Source organism: Rousettus aegyptiacus, unplaced genomic scaffold, assembly GCF_014176215.1.
Source record: "Rousettus aegyptiacus isolate mRouAeg1 unplaced genomic scaffold, mRouAeg1.p scaffold_m13_p_15, whole genome shotgun sequence".
Classification (NCBI taxonomy): Eukaryota; Metazoa; Chordata; class Mammalia; order Chiroptera; family Pteropodidae; genus Rousettus; species Rousettus aegyptiacus.
In genome coordinates, this window is record NW_023416290.1 from 10,571,679 (window position 1) to 10,594,662 (window position 22,984).

General features: G+C 33.4%; 2 protein-coding genes across 17 annotated transcripts in view; both read right to left on the minus strand.

Annotated features, from left to right (window-relative positions):
• Window positions 1-15,804, minus strand: part of MCMDC2 (minichromosome maintenance domain containing 2) — a 32,499-nt gene extending 16,695 nt beyond the window's left edge. For both annotated transcript variants that reach the window (XM_016152917.2, XM_016152918.2), the window contains exons 1-10: window positions 15,528-15,804; window positions 13,257-13,450; window positions 13,034-13,164; window positions 12,904-12,963; window positions 10,901-11,096; window positions 9,930-10,052; window positions 9,712-9,816; window positions 6,887-7,012; window positions 5,118-5,355; window positions 1,164-1,369 (exon numbers count right to left, since the gene is read on the minus strand). In XM_016152917.2, coding sequence (XP_016008403.1) covers window positions 1,164-1,369; window positions 5,118-5,355; window positions 6,887-7,012; window positions 9,712-9,816; window positions 9,930-10,052; window positions 10,901-11,096; window positions 12,904-12,963; window positions 13,034-13,164; window positions 13,257-13,350 — 1,279 coding nt within the window. In that variant the 5' untranslated portion in view covers window positions 13,351-13,450; window positions 15,528-15,804. The remainder of the gene's footprint in view (window positions 1-1,163; window positions 1,370-5,117; window positions 5,356-6,886; window positions 7,013-9,711; window positions 9,817-9,929; window positions 10,053-10,900; window positions 11,097-12,903; window positions 12,964-13,033; window positions 13,165-13,256; window positions 13,451-15,527) is intronic.
• A 2,148-nt stretch (window positions 15,805-17,952) lies between these two features.
• Window positions 17,953-22,984, minus strand: part of LOC107514820 (serine/threonine-protein kinase Sgk3) — a 120,024-nt gene continuing 114,992 nt past the window's right edge. For all 15 annotated transcript variants that reach the window (XM_036233290.1, XM_036233288.1, XM_036233287.1 and 12 more), the window contains one exon: window positions 17,953-19,656. In XM_036233290.1, the coding sequence (XP_036089183.1) occupies window positions 19,486-19,656 (171 nt within the window). In that variant the 3' untranslated portion in view covers window positions 17,953-19,485. The remainder of the gene's footprint in view (window positions 19,657-22,984) is intronic.

Sequence of the window (22,984 nt, forward strand, 5' to 3'; positions counted from 1 at the left end):
ATTTTCCCTTGTGAAGTCACTATTCAAGTCTTTTGTCCATTTTTTTGCTATGTTGTTTTTTAAATTATTGACTTGTAGGAAACATTTCTATATTCTAGGTATATGTCCTATGTCAGACACATGTATTGCAATTATTTTCTATTTGCTTACCTATTCACTTTTTAAATAGGTTTTTTTTGATATGTCTAACTTTTTAGTTTTGAAAAAGTCCAATTTATCAGTTATTTTCTGTGTATTGCTTTCTGGGTTCTAAGAAATCTTTGCCTACCCTAACTTCTAAAGATATTCTCCCATATTGTCCTCTACAGTTTTACAGTTTTCATTTTTACATTTATGTTATGATCTACCTTTAACTATTGTGTATAGTTGAGGTGAGCAGATATTAATTTTTTTTCCATATACATAGCAAGATGTTCCACCATCATTTGTTGAAAACACTTTCCTTTTCCATTTACTTGCTTTGGTGCTGTGGTCAAAAATCAATGGACTGTATTAGTGTAGTTCTATTTCTGCCTTCTCTTGTAGGGAAAGGCAATTCACTATGTGTTCTGAGCACTGCTATATATTCTTGCTGGTATCCTAAGAATGCAAGGTCCTGACTGCTTTTTGCCCAGTCCACATCTGTCTATACCCTCATTAATTATAAATCTGGCCCAACTAGAATTGCTATAATACCAAAACCAGACAAAGACATTACAAGAAAAGAAAACTACAGACCAATACTCTCGTAACATAGATGCAAATATCCTCAACAAAGTATTGGCAAATCAAGTCCAACAATGTATAAAAGTATGCTGGTATCATAATGGTAAGAAATTCAAAGATTTCTTGCTAAGATCAGGAATAAGACAAATATGTTCCTTCTCACTACTGTTTTTCAATATCATTTTGGAAGTCCTAGCTAACGTGATAAAACAAGAAAAGGAAATAAATCTGGCCCAATAGTCATGTATTAGTACAACTGAGAGCAAAGGCTAACAATACATTTGCCCATTAAACTCCTCTGTTTTTATTTATAAAGGTAAAATAAGAAATGTCATTTACTATAATTTCTTAATTTCTAAAACGAGTACAAGACAATCTTAACTGTTATGTAACTTCCTGGCACTGATAAAACTATAAGTTAAACAGGTGAAAATTAATTTGAAAAAAATATTGTTTACCTGACTGAAGTTGTTCAAGTTTATCTTTTTTGTGTGAAGCCAAGTCCCCTATAAAGCAGATACCACCTTTAGCGAGCAAAGCACTGCCAGCCTGAATACTAACTGCTCCAGTTCCATACTTATTTCTGGATACAGTAGGAAAAATTTCAGCAGAGACTGGATGACGTATACCACGGGGCACAAGGTTTATACTAAAATTCAAAAGCCTAGAAAAAAAATAATAAATTATTCATTACCATTACTTAATATTTGGTTTTCATAAATTATGATATGTAACAGCTACACAAACAAATTTGATTTGATTCAATGTTTACTAAGCTCTTGATCCAGGAATAAGAACACACATGAGACTTGGTCTTAACTTGGAAACCTCACAACCAAGAAACAGAAAGAGACATAAACAAAAAACTAAAACACAATGTAATAAATACTGAAATAATATCATGAGTATATTCAAAAGAGTATTGTTTCTTCCTGTAAGAAAGTGAAAGCAACAGAAAGGTGACATTTGAAGTAGGCCTTCCTCTTTTTCTGAATTGCTATCTTTTGTTTATTCAGAATTTTTGTGTTTACGCTTGCCAAGAGCCCAACCTGTTTATCTTGCTTCCTATGTATCATGGTAACTCTGGATACAGGCTTTTACTTTCTAATCTCTTTTCCAATTGCCTTGGCCTCTACATTTCTCAAATTTAAATTTTAAGAAACATAATTATCTTAGCTCAACTTTCAAATCTTTGCCACAGAAATCACAGCTTGCTGGTGCATGCAATCAATTGTGATGAGCACACATACACATTCAATACAAAAAAGGAAGCAGCAGCATCCCTTAAATGTTGGTAGGTGGATGCTATAAAATGTCTACAGTATGTGCCATTCCCAGAGTGTTTGGGTGTTAGTTTGAAGATACATAAAATGGAGTGAGATTTAGAAAGAAACTTGCTAGCCTATGGAGCAGTGGTTCTCAACTTACATTAAAATCATGTGAGCAGTTTTAAAAAATTTCATAGCCAAGCCCTACCCCAAATCAGGGAAATTAGAATCTCTAGGGGTGGACCACAGTCATATACATAAATTTTAAAATTCTTCCAGGTGATTCTAATGAATAGTCAGGCTGAGAAACTAGTTATATAGAATGGGCCTCAAATTTGGCTACATGTTGGAATTAGTTAAGGATTTTTTTAAAAAAAAATACAGAACAAAGTCAGAGTACGAGTCATTTGTATTTCTATATATTCACAGCAAATATTTGAAAAATGAAAATAAAACACTACAATTTTAATAGCATCAAAAATAATACATATTAGAAATCAACAACAAAACATGTGCATGACCTTTACAAACATTGCTGAGAGAAATTAAGGAAGATTTAAATAAATGGAGATGTATACTATATACAACAACTGGAAGACCCAACATTGTTAAGACATAAATTTTTCCCCAAATTGATTTGTAAGTTAAATACAGTCCCAATCAGAATGATTAAAGGCTTCTGGGGGAAAGAAGGTCAGGGAGGGAAGGTTGGTATTAACATAATGATTTTAAACTTTATAAGAAAATGAAAAGAACCTAAAATAGCGAAAAAAAATACTAAAAATAAGGAAAAAGTCATGTCACCAGAATTTAACATAGAGCTAAAATAATAAAAAATGTGTGGTATTGGCGTAATTATAGACAAATGGGTCAAAAAACAAAAAAAGTTCAAATAAATTTATACCCCATTCAATTTTATACCTAATTTATATACAGTTTGACTGATTTTCAAATGGTGATATCAAAATGATTCAATGGGGGAACAGAAAATCTTTTCAATAGCATAAAAAATTAGATAAATACATAGGAAAAACATTAACCTTGACTCCTATGTCAAACCATATACAAAAATTAACTTGTGACAGATAACGGCCTGATGTAAAAGCGAAATGCTTTTCAAAGGAAACATAAAATAATATATTTATGACATTGGAGTAGACAAAGATTCCTTAAACAGAACCCATAAAACATCAACATGTAAGAAAACAATAAATTAGATTTCATCAAAACTAAAGTCTGCTCATCAAAAATACCTTTAAGAAAAAAACACAAGTTTCAGACTGGGAGAAAAATTTCATACATATGTGACAAAGTATGTGAGCAAAGGACTTGAATAGATACTTTATAAAAGATATATCAGCATATGAAAAAGATCTCAAAATCAGTAGGCATCAGGGAAATGAAAATTAGAACCATGGTGAGATACCATTTCATTAACACTAGAATGGCTAAATTGAGAAAGACTGACAATACCAAATGTTGGTGAGGACAGAGTCAACAGGAATCTTACCTTGACAGAAATTTAAAATGGTAAAACCACTTTGGAAAAATGGCAGTTTCTTATCAAATTAAACATATGTCTACATTATAACGGCAATTTCACTCCTAAGTGTCTAAGATAATGAAAACGCATGTCCACCAAAAGACTTGTAGAAGATTGTTTATACTATAAAAACATGCAAAACCAAAATCTTCATCACTAGGAGACTGGATAAACAAATTCTGGTTCTGGTATATTCATATAATAGAATACTACTCATTAATAAAAATGATGAACTAATGATACACACAACTGGGTCAATCTCAAAAAAACATGACAAACATGTTAAGTAAAAGAGACTCAAAAGAGTATGTACTGTATGATTCTATTTATATGGAGTTCAAGGAAAGGGAAATTAATCTATGGTGACATAAATCGCCTGTGGAGATAAGAACTGATTGGAAGAGGGAATGAAGAACTTTCTGAGGTGATGGAAATGTTCTGTATCTTATGTGATGGCTATAGGAGTGTATGCATTTGTTAAAACTCATCAAATTGTATACTTAAGATCTGATTATTTCACTATATATGAATTTTACCTAAAAAATAAAAAATAAAATAAAACAAAACAAAAAACAAATCTCCCATAAGTCTCAAATACCACAGGAAAAGTCAAAAGGTTAATGACAAACAGGAAAACAGACAAAGGCCTTAATTTATGAAGTATCATAAATAAATGATGAACAACTTAATAGAAAAGTGAACAATAGTCAAGGAGTTTTATAAAAAAGTAATAGACATGTTGAACAAGCTGTAAATGATGCTTAAACTTATTTCGATTAAAGAAATGCAAATTGAAATAAAATACCATTTTCCCCCACTCAGATGGAAAATTTTAGTTTGATAATACCTAGTGTTGGTGAGGCTGTGAAGAAACATTGTCATGCTCATATGGAAAGATAAATTGGTGCAATCTGTTGCAGTTAGCACCATATTTACATTGCAATTTAATTTTAGCAAAATATCATCTGTCCAATTAAGTCATAGTTAATTTGAATTTCATTTTAATTTTAAATTCATTCTATAAATTTGTTTTGTTTGACAATTACATACAAGATATTAATATAAGAAGCATATTCCTAGCTTTTTTTTTTTTTTTTGAGCATTAGAGTAACTTTTCAAAATGGGTACTTTTTAGTGAGAAGCTCCAAAATACTGAGTAGAGGCTTATTCCAAGTTTAGGATGATACCCCCAAAACGGTAATTTTGGCACTTTTGACAGCCTTGTTTGGGTGCAGTAAGTCAATATTATTGAATGGAATCTTAAAGAAAAATTTAAATAATGGCTCGTTGATTCTTAAAGGGGAGAGTACAAAAGTACAAAAGCAGAACACTAAGTTGGGAGATAGGGTAAAAGGACACTTTCAAAAGATGCATTCATTATTAAAACTGTGAGTGGAGAAATGAGTTGAAACTCAAAATAGAAAAAGCAAATACCCCATTTCTCAATTCACATTTTGAATTTCATTGGTAAAAATTTATTTAGATACGTATACTATTCAGATAAATTCTAAATGTTTGTCTTGTCATAATACTCATGGAAAGAATTTATGCAAATCTATGACCAATTTATAATTTGAAAAAATTTATGTCACATATTTTACCTGTCTACAAGTAGAGTATCACTTGTTAAAATTAAAATATCCAGGGAATCTTCCAGTTCCTTGTTTCGGACACTTGTCTGTACTAGACTCATCAGCAAACAGAGCTTGAGCAAATTGTAAGACCCAGGAGGAACAATCTGCGATGCGAAGATATTGGCAAGTATCGCTGTAAACTTCCAGCATGAGCTGGAAGTCAAAGAGAGAAGACACCTGAAACTGTCGCTAATCCCTGAAGGAACTGAAAGTAAACATTAACGCATATGTTAAAAAGTGTTTCAAAACAAGAAAATAACAATAGAGAGGTCTAATTCCATTTCTCTAAAATATTATCAGATTGCAATTCTTTTAACGATGCCATACGTAAATTCTTATCAGGATATTAAATTATGATTGGAAATCACTCTGATCTATCACTTCTACACCAAGGAATATAATAAAAGGAAGCAGTCACCCCATATGTTCACAAACATTGGCTATGGTTTGCAAGTAAATCTCTCATTCTTCTCCTTTTAAGACCTATGTGAGCAAAGCCATATCACGGGGTTCCTGGTATTGTAGTGCTTGCTTCTGTATTTCTGTGTTTGAAATAATACCACCTTCGATGAGGGCTAAAAAGAAGGTGAACCATCTGAATGTTGTTGTTAAAAGGGAAGATTTATACTCTAGTACTTTGAAAACACTCTACTTGTATTATATTATAACATTCTTGATCTGCGCTCAGTCTAACTCTTGAAAGGGATGAGTGATTTAATCCAATTGATCGTTTTGAGAGTAATAGCTGTGTTTGTCCTTTTCTCCTTCCTCTTGGGGTGCCCTCATACAGCAATGATTTTTTCTACTCATCCATGCTCATGAACCAAAGGGGGCCTACCTCACTGTAGCTCATACCACATTTGGGGGGGTTAAATCTGCCTAATTTTGGAGTTCAGAATGAGAAAGCACACTTGCTCACCTACATATAAGTCATGTTCTGTTTACCAAATCAGGAAATCTTCAAACACTTCACAGTAGAAAATATTTAAAAGATCACTAAAATGTCTATTGTCCATTAGTGCTTTCCTTCTTCATCATTTTTATTCTTTTAAGAAGCTTTCTCTTCAAAACAGGCAGAGGTATCTAGAGTACACTTGCATCTAAATTCAACTTGGGTCTCTATTATTGCAGATGGTTATCTAGGAATTCTAAAAAAATCGAATTCTATTCATTTGTGTGCCAAGTTAAAAGAGTAGGTCTGCTCTCCACTTTTGTTTACTTAATACTTAATAATGTTGGAGTTGTTAAAAAGAAACTATCAGTAATAAAGGTGATATTTTGGGCTCCATCTGCCTTTCTCTTGATTCGTTCAGAACTCAGATGAGGAAAAGAATGTTATTTTATTGGGCTCTTTCTCAGATCACAAGCTAAGGCTAGAAAATAAAGGTTAGGAGAGAAAAACCTTTTGATTAATCTCTAACTCTTGGCATTCTGAAACATTTTTCTCATTGCTAATTACACACAAAAAAATAAAATAAAATAAGGTTTAGCCAAAAGAAAGGAGTCCTTCCTATGGGCAAAGTTATACATTATCCCATTTTATTTCTTCATAGCATTTATTATGTGAAATTCTTATTAGTTTATAGGTTTACTGTCTATGATATAAGAGTAGCAACTCTGACTGTCCTGATCACAACTGTATTCCTAGTGCTTAGAACAGTGCCCAGCACACAGGAAGCCAATACTTATTTCTTGAAAAAATACTTGTTAATATATGATACTATCACTTTCCTTACCTTTTGGGTTGCAAAAAGTGAGGCTATTTGTCTCTATACAGACAGAAGTTTGTGAAGTTTTCACACAGGTTGGAATTCCAATAATTTTATACTCATTTCCTATATTCATTTTATTCACTAATTCATCTAAAATTATTAAACATAAAAGAAAATGTGTTCAGTAAAAAAAACTTGTACGTGATCATATGATTCAAAGATCTAGAATAATAATTCAGTAGTTGAATAGCTGTAAAGTATTTACTTTTGTTTAGTTTAATATCCATAGAGAGTGGTACTAATAATGTAAATTGAGGCAATTTATTGCTGATAAATTTTGATAACTGTAGGCAATAATGAATTAACTTCAAGAAGCTTGTAACATAGCAACCAGTCTCCTACAATACAGTCAAAAGGGAAAATGAGATCATTCTATTTAAGATTAAGTATCTTTGTATCAAATGACAAGAAATGTTAATAAAAATGACCTTATAGATAATACTTTTATTTGGGAAGAAAATAATTTTAAAAGATATTATCATTATCTACCATATAGCCAAGGTATTTTTATATACATTACCTAATGCACAGGCTAAATGGTAAGAACTAGAACTGAAATTCGAATCTAAGTCTGCCTGTCTCCAAAGTCTACCCTCCTGCACTATACTAGGTTCCTCTCTCACACTTACAGATTAAATAAGCTTTTGGACAAGTTCAAAATTTATTTTTAAAAAATACACTAAAAGTCTTGATCCTCCAACACAGTTAGAAGTTGGGTGGTTGTAAAGCTATGAAAGGCTTACAAAGAGGAATAAGGATTAACTTCTCTGTAAAGATCAAATTGTTCTCTCTCTTACTTGCCAATCTATTATCTATCATCCATCCATCCATCCATCCATCCATCCATCCATCCATCCATCCAATCTATTTTAGCTCCCGAGAGCATATTGGTGTACCCTGTAAACCTGAAAGGAAAGAATCAGACTCAATAATTGAGAAAATTAAAACTCTAAACCAACCAGCCAACCAAATGATAACAATAACAAGTAAATGATACAGAATGAATTACAATTGAATAGTTTTTCAACTGTGTCTTGGAATTTCAGAGTTTGGCAGGTGTGTCCTGAGGTGAAGGAAAGGTAAAGAGGAAGGCAAGGAGGCTGGGAAGTCTGGGTAGCTCTTTTGATGTCAACCCCAAAAGGCCTGCTTTTATTCATTTAATTTTTAAAAATTTGAGTTCTTTGTAAGAGTTTATTTGAAGAAAGGGTTTTCTACTAAAATATAAGTTGGATAGCCACTTATATTTCTGCATTGTAATATATGATTTGTATATAGTATGTGATAGAAATAAATAGTTAAAGGCATATATTTTGGAAATGGAATGCTTGAGTTTGTGCCACATACTAGCTGTCTGATCTTTGATAAGTTACTTAACTTCTCTGCACCTCAGTTCCTACATTTTAAAATGATAATAATAAAACTTACTTGATAGGGTTGCTGTGACTAAACGAGTTAATATATGTAAGAGTGCCTGGCACATAACAACCGCTAAATAAAAATTATCTATTGTCATCTGGGCTTATAAGCCTGCCTCATTCTTGACAGGCCATGGTGAATAGTTTTTCTTTCAGTCTCTACTTTCTTAACTCTTGAGTTTCCTATACCTAGTTGACATCCAAGATCCCTCTTTCTGAACAGTTTAATTCCTCTAATTTTAGCCCAAGAAAAGAAGCTGAGCCCCATCCCCATTTTCACAGTTCTGACATCTCAGAGAAGACTCACCTCTTCCCTGGGTGATTGATACTAACAAGAATTTCCTCCTTCATGGCAGACTCTGTCTACTCACAGGTCTTTACCCCTCAGTTCTCAACAATTAATCATATATCAAAGCTCATTCATTTATTTAACGAATATTTATTGAGTTTTTACTATGTGTAGTAAAAAGCCCAAGTCCCTGCCCTCAAGAAATTTACATTCTAAAACAATAACCTCAATACTTACATAAGACACACACATAGATTAATGGCAGAGCATTATCATAAATAAGTGTGACCCTGAGACATAGCACAGTGCTTGATGCATAGTGGGTCCTAATAGCTTTTTAAATGAATGTTGTATGACTAAATGAATACTTGCTACATTAGCTAAACATGACTCCTTAAAACACTCAAGAATAAGAAGACCTTAAAACACTCAAGAATAAGAAGATATATGATTCTTAAGCTACAGTGGTCCTCCCTTATCTATATGGGATACATTCTAAGACCCTCAGTGGATGCCTGATGCAGATAGTACCAAATCCTATATATACTATGTTCTTTCCTGTACATACATACCTATGATAAGTTTAATTTATAAATTAGGTACAGTAAGAGATTAACAACAATAACTAATAATAAAATAGAACAATTATAACAATGTATTGTAATAAAAGTTATGTGAGTGTAGCATTAAGTAAAATAAGAGTGACCTGAACCCAAGCACTTTGAAATCCCTATAGTCGATCTGATAACTGAGATGGCTATTAAGTGACTGACAGGCAGGGAGCATATACAACATGAAGACTCTGAACAAAGGGAAAACTCATGTCTTGGGCAGGACACAGCAAGACAGCATGAGATTTCATCATGCTACCCAGAACAGTGTGCAACTTAAAACTTTGGAATTATTTCTGGAATTTTCCATTTAATAATTTCAGACAACAGTTTATCACAGGTAACCGAAACCATGGAAAGTGAACCCATGGATAAGGGGGCACTACTGTACAGAAGTACAATTTATAACAAAAAAGTCAACTACATATTTTATATATTTTACAGCGATTTGCTTTTAGTTCAAATAGAGCCTACCTCGTAGGAAAATTGTAAGAGATTGAAACTTAAATGGCTGCTTGTTAGAATATCCTTGAAAAGCATGAAGTGCCTTTGCAGGAATTATTTCAACTATCTGTTTATCTTAAGGCAAAGAGCAAAAAAAAAAAGTTATTAGAATATACATTCAACTTAATTCCCACAATATCAGACACTATTTTAAAAATTGTAATTACAAAATATAAATGCATTTTTACCACCAAGTACTCTAAATTTGCTGTCTTCTTGAAGTGAAGATGAACATAGATTACACAAAAAGTCATTTCTTATTGTTGCTGATTCTGTAGCACCAGGCACATGCACTCTTATATACTGAAAACCTGAAAGAAAACAAAGATAAGCTAAATTTGCCTTTAGATTTAGCTATCCATTTCCAATCCTTTAAAATTAATCTAATTCAAAGGACAATTAAGTCATTTTTGTGTGTGGGTTCACAGCAGTTCAACTAACAACTTATTGCATCACTATTTCTTTTTTTTTTTTTGCTAACAAAAATAATTTTTATATTAAAAGGGACAAAACAACTGCATCATACATTATATATATTATACCCTATTGTCAACAGTATGCCATGCTGAATAAAAAGCTAAAGATAGACCTTGAGCATAATCAAATACAGCTGTCTCTCTCATTCTTCCTCATATAAAATTAGAAAATCATTGTGCCATGGCTATTTCTTGCCAATCACTGTGCCAAGACACTGGTGATATGGATACTTAAACACACAATTTCAACGGCGGGGATGAGAGACAGATAATTCCAATACGCAGTATTCATTTACGGAGTGCTCAGAGAGAAGAGCGGAGGGGAATCCAACCTAATGAGAGGTAGGATGAAAGGAAAGAAGTCCTGGAGGAGGACTGAACTGAAGTTACGCCAAAGGGTTGTGAGAGGATGTTATATGGAGTGGGAACAGCATGAACAAACACTCAAAAACAATGTGAAAAGAACAAGCACTTCAGCAATACAAGAGCACCTATTAAACTGGTGGGAGAGGAGGGGAAAAAATGCATTTCAAGATTATGAAAAGTAAATATAAACATTGGGAGACATCAAATTTTCTTCCAATCTTTCTACACTGTGTATATTTTATATAACTAATTGTAAACATGGTCTAGGATTAAACAATAAATTGCTTAATGTTTTGATTTTACATTTTAATATTTACCTTTTGAAAGAGGGCATGCTTCATCCGAACAAAGAAATCTTGCACCTTGTGTATACTTGGTTACAGTTGTCATTGCAATCACAATTCCTTGCATCATATAAAATCTTTGAGATGTATAATCAAGTGGAAACTCACAAAAATCAAGACTATAACTTGGCAGAGGAGGTAAATGTGTTAACTTCAGCACTATATTAATCTAATAAGAACAAAAATGGCATTAATAAAAACAGATCTAATTGGACTTGCATTACAAAATATTTGTAGGGTAAATCAAGTAAGTGATTTGTTAGTGTTAAGAATCAAAATTTTAAGCATAAGAGAAATGATATTTAAAAGTAAAATTAAAGATGTAAAAACCCTTATCATCTTGCATCTTAATTGAAATATCACTATGAACTCATAACTTTTCCTTAAAAATAGACATTTCTTGCCAAACCCACTGAAAAGACTTATAAAATAATAGCAATCCAATAGTAATGAATGCTTCTACTGCCCTGACTGTGATCTCTAAATGTAATTTTTCACTAAAAAGAAACAGGGCTCCTCAGGGGAAATGACTGACTACAGGTCTAGGGTAGAAAAGATACCAGATAAACCTGGTGCATCTCCTTGTGCCAGAAACCAAAGGAGCATTAAAAACTAATGGGCTGTGTCAAAAGGAGACAGGAGCAAACTTTAGGGGACTCTCAGTGAGCAAAGGCATGATAATACAAGCATCAAAAAGAATGACAAAGATTCATTGAAATATCAGATATATTTAAAAATTCATGAGTTCCTCGTAATGAAGAAAAAAGGAAAACCAAAAACCAAAAAAAGTATTGGTTATCACTGGAGGCTGCTAGATTTCAACTCATTACTCAATGAAAATTTATAAATGGAAATAATCAAACATTTATTCTGTATTTCCTGTATAAATTGTTTTTCAGGGTAACCAAGTAGTTGATGAAAGAAGACTTCTCGTATAGAATAATTTCAGGTAAGAAATTCAGAATGATAAAATTAGAAAAATCACAATTTTGTGACTCCTAATGAAATAATGGATTCTAGGAAATGATTATCAATGGCTGCAAAAACCAAAAGGTGCAAGTTGATGGGAGACTGCATACTGAAAGGGATCCAGCTGACATTACCCAAACCCACTGATCAATTGTGGCATTGCTAAAATTGGGACAACAGTATAGTCCTCCTAATGAAATGTAATACGAAAAACATGAAATGGACTGTAATGTATTTTTGTGAAAATAAGTTGAATCTGAGTCTAAGGAAGTCTCTAGAGTCAACTTCCATTTTCCAGAAATGTGGGATATAGGAGGATAAATGAAACAGCACAAGAACATAATCAGACAAATCCAGATTATGAGACATTTTACAACAATTAACTAGTTTCTTCAAAAACTCAGTGGTATAAAAAGGGGGAGAACATGGCTCTAGGTTAGTGAGATATAAGAACTAATTATAATATATAAAGACCTTGTTTTGAACCTGATTTGAAGGAATCAACTGTGAGACATTCTTGAGACCCCGACTGGGTAAATTTAAATGTGGACTGGATATTATAACGATACCAAAGAAATACTGTTATTTTTGTAAGGAGTGATAATGGCATTGTGATTATGTAAAAAAAATGTCCACAAGTTTTAGAGATTGATACTGAAGTATGTAAGGATGAAGTAACAAACTATTTAGGATTTGCTTTTAAATATTTCGGAAAAATATTGATGATACAGGTAAAGCAAAATACTTTAAACTATTAAATCTGAGTGGTACGTGGAAGTTCATTATATTATTCTCTTTATTTTGGGGACTGTTTGAAATGTTTTAGTATTAAACTGTTTAATGTTATAAGTGATAATGAAGGAAGTAAAGATGCTGATGTAAGATATTCCATTGAACTTTAAAAAAATGTAATCTTTTTTAAATAAAGAATATAAAAATATTTATTTATAAGTCATCTGAAAACTATTGTACCTTAGTTTTATTCATTAAATTTAGCAAAAACTTACCTGAGTTTCAGTCTGTAATTGTCCAATTAATGACAGAGTCTTAATGGCAATAAAACACACCTGTGATTTCAAACAAACAAAGTTACCAAAAATCTCATGCAGCATAAAATTATTTCTTTCTTTAACTTACCGACTGAAAAACTTGAGAAGCTTCTAAAGGCTGGTGTAAAATGTGATTTCCAAGTTCGGCATCTAATTCAACAACATCAGAAGGATTTATTAAAATATTGAATCGATACACAGCATAACTTTGTTTCAAATCTGTAAAAACACACAAATATAAAAATGAGGACAGTTATATATATGAATTCATTTTAAAGTTTCTAAAATAAAGTCGCCTTTGCTGAACATACCATTGTAGTACTTGCAATCATCTATAAACTTCTGGAGCCCTCCACTTTTGTCAAGATAGATAAGGGCTGCCTCTTTCATTTTTAGAGTTGACATTTTCTTCTAGTTAATGATTCTCCTCCATTACTCACTGGTTAAATCACATATGCTGGTGAAAAAGTACAGATGATGAAACTCATAGAAAAGATGAGAACATCTAGAAATAAAATAAATAAAAATGTACATTTGAAGGTTTCTAATGAACTTTACATACTATGAAACTTAAAACAGAGTGAAATAAAACAAAATGAAATTCCCAACTTTAAGAAATTCCTACCCAAAGGGAATCAAAACTTTTCTTTTGCTAAATAACATTTTTATCAACACTAGGTTTTGAGATTTTCAACAGATTACAAATTTAAGAACAGGAGCCTCAAATATCCCTTTACAGATTAGGTATTCAAAAAAAAAATGATGCTTAAAATCAATATTGGATAATGAGGTCCCCTTGTAGGCGTTCTTTAAAAAATGAAAGCAGTAAATTCAATCTCGGTAACAAGGTGTAGTTAACCTTAGAAATCCGAGAACTTGATTCTAAACCCAGCATTTCCTATGGGGAAATCACCTGACCTCTCTTGATTTGGTATCTTCATCCATAGAAAATGAAGGAGTTGTATTAGATAAGGCTCTGAATTTAGTCTTCTATCAATGACCAACATAAAACATTAAACCATTGCAAAGAGTAAAGAGTAGAATACGTAAAATTCACTTGAAGATAATAAACACTAATTGGAAACAATATATGCCAATAATTGTATTTGGTGCTAGGGATAATATGATTAATATTGGATCTTGCCTTCAAGGAGCTGCCAATTTAGAGGTCAGAAATAATGACTGTCACATGTATTCGTTATCAAATATTTATTGGGCATTTACAATTTACTGGGTACCAGACTGTCCTAGGCACTGGAGATATATATGAGTAAATATGGTCTCAGAAAGAGTACAGTGAGGAATGAGATATGTAAAAAAATTACAACTTCGTGCTATAAACAAAATAGTAATGTACTATTTAGCATGTAACATACAAAATAGTTCACGAAATTTGGGGTCATCCTCGTGAAGGGGTTTTAATTTTTTCTATTGTTTTTGGACATTTTAATATGGAGGGGTCATCGAGAAGCAATGAAATTCTACTTAAGGGTGACATCTGATAAATGATTAAGATATCATTAATTGAAGGAGAGGTGAAGAGTAGAGAGACAGTGTTCCAAAGACCTACACTATTGAATCCATACCCTTACTACTTGGAGTTCAGGCTGCTTTCCAAAAAAAAAAAAGTAATTGACTTTTCCTTTTTACTAGTATATAGCGGAGACACTTGAGTTTATTTCTCTGAGGCCATAAGTCCGTACAATAACCTTAACGTGTATTTTATGTTCAGGATGTTACATCTGTGCTTCATTAGAACATAAGGTTTCTGGGACCGAATGAAGGCAGGCTATTGATAACGAAATGAAGACGAGGCATCAGTCTTTGAGCTAGGGAGTGGTACAGTCAGATTTTTATTTTGGAAATCGATGCCTTACGCTAGTGTGGAATGTGGGTGGAAACAGACGAAGAGTCAGTAATGTTTCTAGCTAGTGAGAGTCCTAAGAGAAAGATGGTCCAATCTGGGCTATGAAATGGAATGGAGAAGGTGGATTCTAGATTTTTAAAGATTTCACACTGGACTTGGTGGCCACCAGCCTGTGTTTTCCATGTGGGTGTGGGTGGCTGTTGATGCTCTAATGGAACTATGGACCCCTGAATAGGAAAATGATGAAATTCATTTGAGATATTCTGACTTTGACAGGCTCTTGGGACACCCAGATCATAGGCGCTGGGGCGACGCCAACCAGGGTCTGGAGTTGAGTAACTTTTAACAAGCTAGAGAAAAAGCACTGGGTATCAATCTGTGTAAAGCGGCCGTCCTGGGTGTGGATACATTTTCAAGGAAGGGAGAAGTGGAGGAAAAGACACGGAAGCCTGCGGAAAGCATTAAATAAGCGAACGCGGATAACATTCTAGCAGGCTTCCCACAGTCTACAGAACCCAGGTGTTGGTTCGCTTGGAACAGGCGCGGGTTTGTGCCTCCGTTCCTTGCCGCGTTGGCGGGAAAGCGCCTCACAACCAAAGCCGCTGAACGCGAAGCCGCCTCACACCCTGGGATCCCGGACCCCTCCCACCCGCAGCTCCACCTCCGCTACCGCGGACCCCGCCCAGGAGCGCGTTACACCCACGCTGGCACCCACCAAGTTCCAACAGCCGCGCGCCGCCGGGAGCCTGCACCTGGGCGGGGCCTCGCACGCATGCGCGCACCTTCAGGCCGTTGGCGGCGCGAGGGCTGCCGGGAACCGTGCCGCTCCGTCACCAGGCAACCGGGCGCACGGGCGCCTCTCCCACTTTAATCGTTCCTGTTCCCTCCCTGCAAAGCACAGCAGAGAAGAAACCTTTGGTTTTCCTTATCACAGGACAAGGGTGCCCCTTGTTTGTTTAAAAGCTCACTAAAAGTTTTCCTGGTGGGAATGCAAAATGGTGTAGTCAATTTGGAAAACCTTCCGGGACTACCCTAAAGGACATAGTTACTATATATGACCCATTAAGCCCAAGCTACATATTTATACATTGCACATAGATATGTGAGAGAATTTGAAACATGTTGACACAAAAATTTACACATGAATATTCATAGTATTATTAATAGTAGCCAAAAGTAGAAACAACTGATGAATAAAACATAGTATATCTATACAATGGAATGCCATTTGGTCATAAAGAGGAATAAGGTACTAATAATACATGTTACAACATGGGTGAACACTGAAAACACTACCTTGAAAACTTTACACAAAGGGAAAAAAGCCAGACACAAAGGGCCAAATATTGTTATGATTCTGTTTATATGAAATGTCCATAATAGGCAACTCTGTACAGAAAGTAGTTTTCCTCATATAGATCTTGTATATAATTTGATTTCTACCTAAGTATTTATTTGGGGGGGGGGTGTTGCTAATGTAAATGGTATTATTTCTAATTTTAATTTTTACTTGTTTATTGCTGGTAAGAAAGGAAATGACTTTTGTGTACATTAACCTTGTGTCATGCAGCCATGCTATAATCACTTATTGGTTCCAGAAACTTAAAAATTCTATTGAATTTTTTACACAGATATTCATATCATTTCCAAACAAGGACAGTGTACTTGCTTTTGATATCTAATTGAAGCATATCACTAAGGGATATCTTACTAAAGCAAGTGTTAAGTGTTCAATGTCAATGTATCATTAACAAAGTCATAATTGTTGCATTATTACTATCACCAACGCATAAGAGAAAAATTCAACACAGCAAGGCTATATTAACTACTATCTTGAAAGAACTGAGCAATATCCAACACACTGAGATCAAATGTGACAATTTCAATGGGTCTGTTTTTTGTATATAAGCCACCTGGATTCCATAACTAATAAAACATAAAAATATTTAAATATTGACAACTTATTGTAGACTTTCTCACAAAGATTTAACTAACATTGAAGTGGAAATCTCTGCTCCCTAATAAAGTGAAAATGATAAAAATGTTAGAAAAAATAAATCTACAGTACATTCTTATAAAAAAGAATTTACAGTAAAAACTTACAAGTTACGTTTGGATGCAAAATTTCTAAGATCAACAGTGTCTGGTTCTTCCATTAAGTGGGATTATGTAGTGATATAATTCTTCATTTTACACTATTCTCTTAAGATTCATATTATAATCTATCATTTTCAGTGCAATATGTAAAAATAACTTATTTGTAGGACCCTTTGGCTACTTCATTGCTATATCACTCTGAACTTATACTTCTCTATTGGCTTGTTTCTTTGTGTAATATTGCTTATTCTCTACTATCTTGATTGTGGATAAATTATTAAAAAGTTACATTTTGAGACAGCTATTTTATCTGACTTAAATACCTCTGTAAAAAAATAGGTGTAATACAATGAAATAGTAAAATGAAAAATATTTTTGGGTAGGAATCCTTTCAAGTACTAAGGAATATGTTTAAATGATTACAAATAGGTGATTTCACAATATTGGTAAGAAACCAAAAATGCTAAATAGATGATATAAATCTCTACATGGAATTCTTTCGGGGAAAGAGAAAGCAATTTCTCTTAATATTAGGTAAGCTAAGGAGAACAAAAGTGGCAAAGAAAGCCAATTTTTTTTTTTATAGCAATGAATCCTTTTGAACATCTGAACAAAAAGCTACGTAGCACTCCCTCTCCCAAGTCAATTCCATTTACACACAAAACTTGGCATATTATTTCAAGGTACTCAAGTCATGCGAAACTCATCTCTGTACAGTTAAGGGTTTTCTATGAACAATCACATTAGGATATGGAATAATCTAGTAATTTTATGTTTGTTCAAATATTTAATAAAACTTTTACTTTTCTGTCTTGCATATATAAATAATTCATTTTGTAATGACTACTATAACCATCACCAATTTTAATTTAAAATAATGACAGGCATTAGATAATCACTAATCTTTTTGCTAGTTTTATTATACTATATAAGATTTTTCTTGCAATCAAGAAACATCAGCATTCTATTTTAAATTTGTCCTTAAAAATATACAATATTGCACTTTAATTTTTGGCAGTTTAAGGAACAGCTGAATTAAAAAAAATCATACAAGAAACTGTAGTCTTTATTTTGCTTTATAATAAGCAAGAAGCTTTATGTAAAAGCAGAACTTACAGTAGTGCCAAATAAACCAAATATTTACAGTGTCGTTATTAAAGTCTTACTTCTGAAGGAAGATTCAGTGTATTGAATGCAAATATTACTCTAACAAAAGCACACTACCCTCCCTCCATTCTGCCGAACATTTTTAAGCAAAAGGGTACTGGTGTGAAACGCTTCTGTGATTTTTCTCAAGAGAAAGTACATAGAAAGAATGCTTGTTCTTGAAGCATCTAAATTGGGTCACTAAACTCTTTCACAATGTTTCCTACAAGAAAAATCTCTAAACTAAAAATGAGAATTCCAAGATAAGCATTTTTTTTTCAGTTTTTCTGAAGTTATTCTCTTTTACAATTACAAGTACACAAGTTAGTTGGCTTTTAGTATGACTTTATGTCATTTTCCTATATATTTTCTGAAATATATAAGATACTGCCTAGGCATCTGCCTGAATTATTTTTAACTTTTGTTACACTGTAGTGAAATTGTATACATTTATATTGATCCAGTATTTGCTATTCTACTTTTTACTTCCCAATTAGGTAAATACAATAGAAAGCTCAATATTTTTCACTTATCAACCGATTAGGGAGGCAGTTTTGAATAGCTATTTTCAAAACTAAATACCCAGCTTTAGGCTTACTTATAACAATATATTGAACATTCAAAAGACCAAAAAGGACATAAATAAAATGTATTTATAATATAAATACATGAAACAGAGACATTCATTTTTGGCACCACCTAAAAAAATTCCAACAGTACTTTATTACCCTTCAGATCTTTGGAAACAATTAAAATGTCTAACTAGTAAACTTTTTCTTTTACTCCGGAGAAAAAATAATTCACAAATTGCAACTGGCATTTCCAAAGCAAAAGATTTTCTTTTGTTATTTCTTAATTTGATCTGCAGGAAGACCCATTATTTAATGAACAGCCAATGTGTTAACTATGCTTTACATTTTAATCCTACCAAGAACTGATTATGTCAAACAGTGATTTATTATGGACATATATGGTTTCTTCTTAGACAACCATGTACCAATTGCATAGCTCTGATCTGAGAACAAGGTCAAAGTAGAGAGTTACAAAGGCATTAATATATGTTAACTGAACTGAAATGAGCTGTTGAAAAACAGTCTATCTTGGGTAGATGTTAGTGTAAACTTAGAGGGAAAAAAACAGTCATTAGCAAAAAACTTTTCTTTAAAAATAGGTTAATGCTAAGAACAAGAGCTTTTAAAATTTGTTTAAAAATAAGCTTAATAAACAAGAATACAAATTTTCATTCAAAACTTAGCTCTTTGAAATGCCCTATTTTCTTGCATACAGCAGAAAATACATTTTTCAGAGTAAACATTACATGTAAAAATGAGGCACTAGTTTAAACATATTCGAATATGTTCACACAGACAGGAGTTCCAGTCTCATTCGTAGGCTTATATTTGCTCAATGGTTTCCGGATGGCAAACTGTTCACAAAAATAAGTCTTCTGAAGGAGGTGCGTAAGAGAAACCAACGAATGCATCATCAGCCTCCAGTACGCTGGCGTTCACTATAGAGTAGTCAGAAGACACACACACAGAATACGGCACCGATTCTTCCGTAAATGCTGCATCAAAGTTCCTGATATCATCTGGTCCTGCCTAAAACATCAAGAGCACATTATTACTCAACTTAGCTTTTTTCACTAATTTAATCTTTCATTAAAATCCCTTTACAAATTTGTATATTTATTCCTGACAAGTTCACATGTCTTCTTACTTCATCATTGCTTTGAAACATGTTCTGCTTTTCCTTCCCTGATTTTTATTATTCAGGTGAGGCCCTTCTGACAGGTAAGGTTCTTGTTGTTGGGTGGTGGGGAGGGAAGGCTGGCATAACCAGAGTCCTTACCTATGTTCATTTGAATCGCGGGACCTGCAACTGACCTCCCTTCTCTCTCTTTACCCATCACATCTAAGTTTAGAAAAGGGGTTCGGGTGGGCTTTCAGGATTGCCTTTCACATATGAGGTTTCATAAAAAGCCTGCCATCCAGTTTCTCAATTCTAGATAGGTGAAGCCTTTTGATGAAGAAATGAAGGGGTTGTAAGCAAAATTGTGAAAGGTGACTCTTTTTGTGGTACGAAGGTCACTAGGCATTCAGCTATGACACCTTAGGTCTAGAAGCCTGAGAAAACTAGGAATGTGGGAAACGAAGTATGGGGTCTGCTAAGGCTCAAAGGCTCTTCCTTTACAGATCGGATAAAAGCTGATGAACTATCCCCTCCAATGCATTTAAAGATAAAAACTGGGTTAGATTCAGGTGAGTCACTGTTGAAGCCCAACCCTGAAGCTCTTGCCAGCTCTGCTCTAAAGGGGAGAGAATCCTTAAAACGTTCAAGCCACCAAGTCTAACTGAAGTGAACAAACAGGGACTTAGAGCAGATGTTATAATCCAAGGATACGGTTAGCCTGGCAGGTCTACAAACAGCAGAGCAGAGCCCAGGGAAACCCAGATGCTAGTCCTTCCATGTGAGAAATTCCCTCGCCACGGAGGAAAAAGAATGCTAAAAAATTATATTTATGTATATTAAAAATGTCATCAAATTCTTTCATATAACCCCAGAAAGCATGGCTTCTGGAATAACAAAAGTTTGAATTCTGGCTGTGAAATCTGCTAGCTATAATTCTTTATATAAACTACTCAAACTCTGAGTTTGTTTCTTCTCCTGTAAAATAGGACTATTACCACCTACCTGTTTAGGTTGTTCGTTAAGATTTGATGTGTTAATACATAAAATTCCCAGAATCTGACATGTAGCAGGTGCTCAATAAATGGTGGCAAATGCTCTTTTACTTACTTTGTAAATATTTTGAGAAAGCCCTTACGGCTCATGACTAGCACTGACAGAAACGACAATGGACAGCTCATGTGGAGAGTGAGGGCTCTGTCTTCAAGGTATCCCGGCTCAAATTCTAGTTCTGCAACTTTGACTAAATTCTGGGCAAGTTATTTAGCTTCTCTGTGCTTAAGTGAACTAATCTGTATTATGTTGTTTTCTGCATAATTTCATAGGACTGTTGTCAGAGTTAAGCAAAAGGATGTAAGTACTGAGAAGAAAATATATACTTTATCCTATTCTAGCTAACTTTTTGATCTTTGTTAATCTGTTAGGTGAAAAATGGTGACTGTTAGGGTTTAATTTTGCATTTCTTCAACTGTCAGTGAGTTTGAACATCTTTTCATATATTTAAAAGCCAGATGGCTTTTCCTGTAATTGCAATTATTTTGTGTCTTTTGTCCATGTTTCTCCTGGTCATCGGTCTTTTTTCTCTTTGTCTTATAAGAATGCTTTATGTGCTAAGGAGATCTTCCCCAATTTGTTATTTGCAGTATTTTTTTTTTTTTCATGCAGACACTTCTAAACTTTACAAAGTCAAATTCACCAATTTTTTTTTTCTCTTATGCCTTCCCAGTTCTGTGTGTTGTTTTAAAACAGTTAAATTAATTAGTGATAGAAGAGCAGGGATCCGAACCTGAAGGGATTTGACTCTGAAGTCAACACTGTTTCCAATTCTAACTGTGCTTAGGAGGAGTCCCTAAGTCTCTCATGTGTCCAATGACACACTGATTTGAGGATAACTAAACTCAGTAGGGCTCTCAAAGAAAATAAAATTATTCTTAAAGATCCCAGGTTCTCATTGAAGACTCTAGAAATTAGGGACAGACTGTCCCTAATGGAGTCACTTGTGAAACAGTCACTTCTGGATGAACTACATGAAATAAATCAATCTAGAAAAATTATTATATTTATAGGTGTATGATTTCACACCTACTAATACCAGCTATGAGTTATGGATTGAGGCGAACCTTTAATAAAGTCTAAGTAGGTTAAATAATACTCACTGTCCTGAAGTGATTTTCTTATCCTAATCTGACTTACTAAAAAAGTTATTTCATGAATTTCACAGTAATACCACAAAACTTAAATAAAAGAAAAACAAATCCACCTATGATCTTGCAACCCCAAATCGATCTTAGTTTATATCCTTTTCCTGTCCTTATCAATTATTTTTACTGCTGTAATCATAAGTCACAAAATTGTAATTACCATAATTTCATTTAATATTACAAGGATTTTTGAAGTAACTGCTCATTTTTATATTATTAGTATCATTTATTTAACACGAATAGGCAACAGACCATAAGAGAGCACAGAAAGAATAATGACTTTGAAATCAGGCACAGATTTGAATCCTTGCTCTGCTATGTGACAGCTCTGAGTTTCCCTTCATAAAACAAGTATAATAAGAATAGTAATAGCAGTAATTTGGTAGCTTGAGGAATAAATCACATATTGAAATGCATAATAAGTACATATACTTACATAGATGAAGCTACCAATAGCAACATCATCAGTGACCTAGTGATGATTACTGACATTTTCCCTATTGTTATATACTTATTTCCAAACATTTGCAACATCGTTAATATTGTAAAGAGGTCTTTGATGCAGCTTTTCTGTTTTAAAATAAAAATTATCTTTAGGTAAAATGTTTCCATCAGTAGATTTAACACATCAAACTAACATGAACATTTTTATAATACTGTCTTACTGTTTTCCAGAAACGAGGTTTACAATTTACATCACCACTAATGTTTGCCTGTACCTGGTTTTATATGAATCTAGAAAAAACTGTGCATTAATGATACTTAAAATATTAGTTACTTTAATTTGCATCTATTTTTTTTTACCCATTGAGCTCACCTCTTTCTTGTTCATGATCTAAAGAAACACTTCACAATTATTGTGCTAGAAAATATTTTTATCAATTTAATATAACTATAATCTTACTGTTCATCTTGAAGTTCTCATTTGTACCAGATAATCCTGAGTAACCCATATTTCACAAAATATTTAGGTACTGATTCAATTTCATCCAGACTGCCAAAATTATGATGAGCTACAGTTTTACATTTCACTATTTTA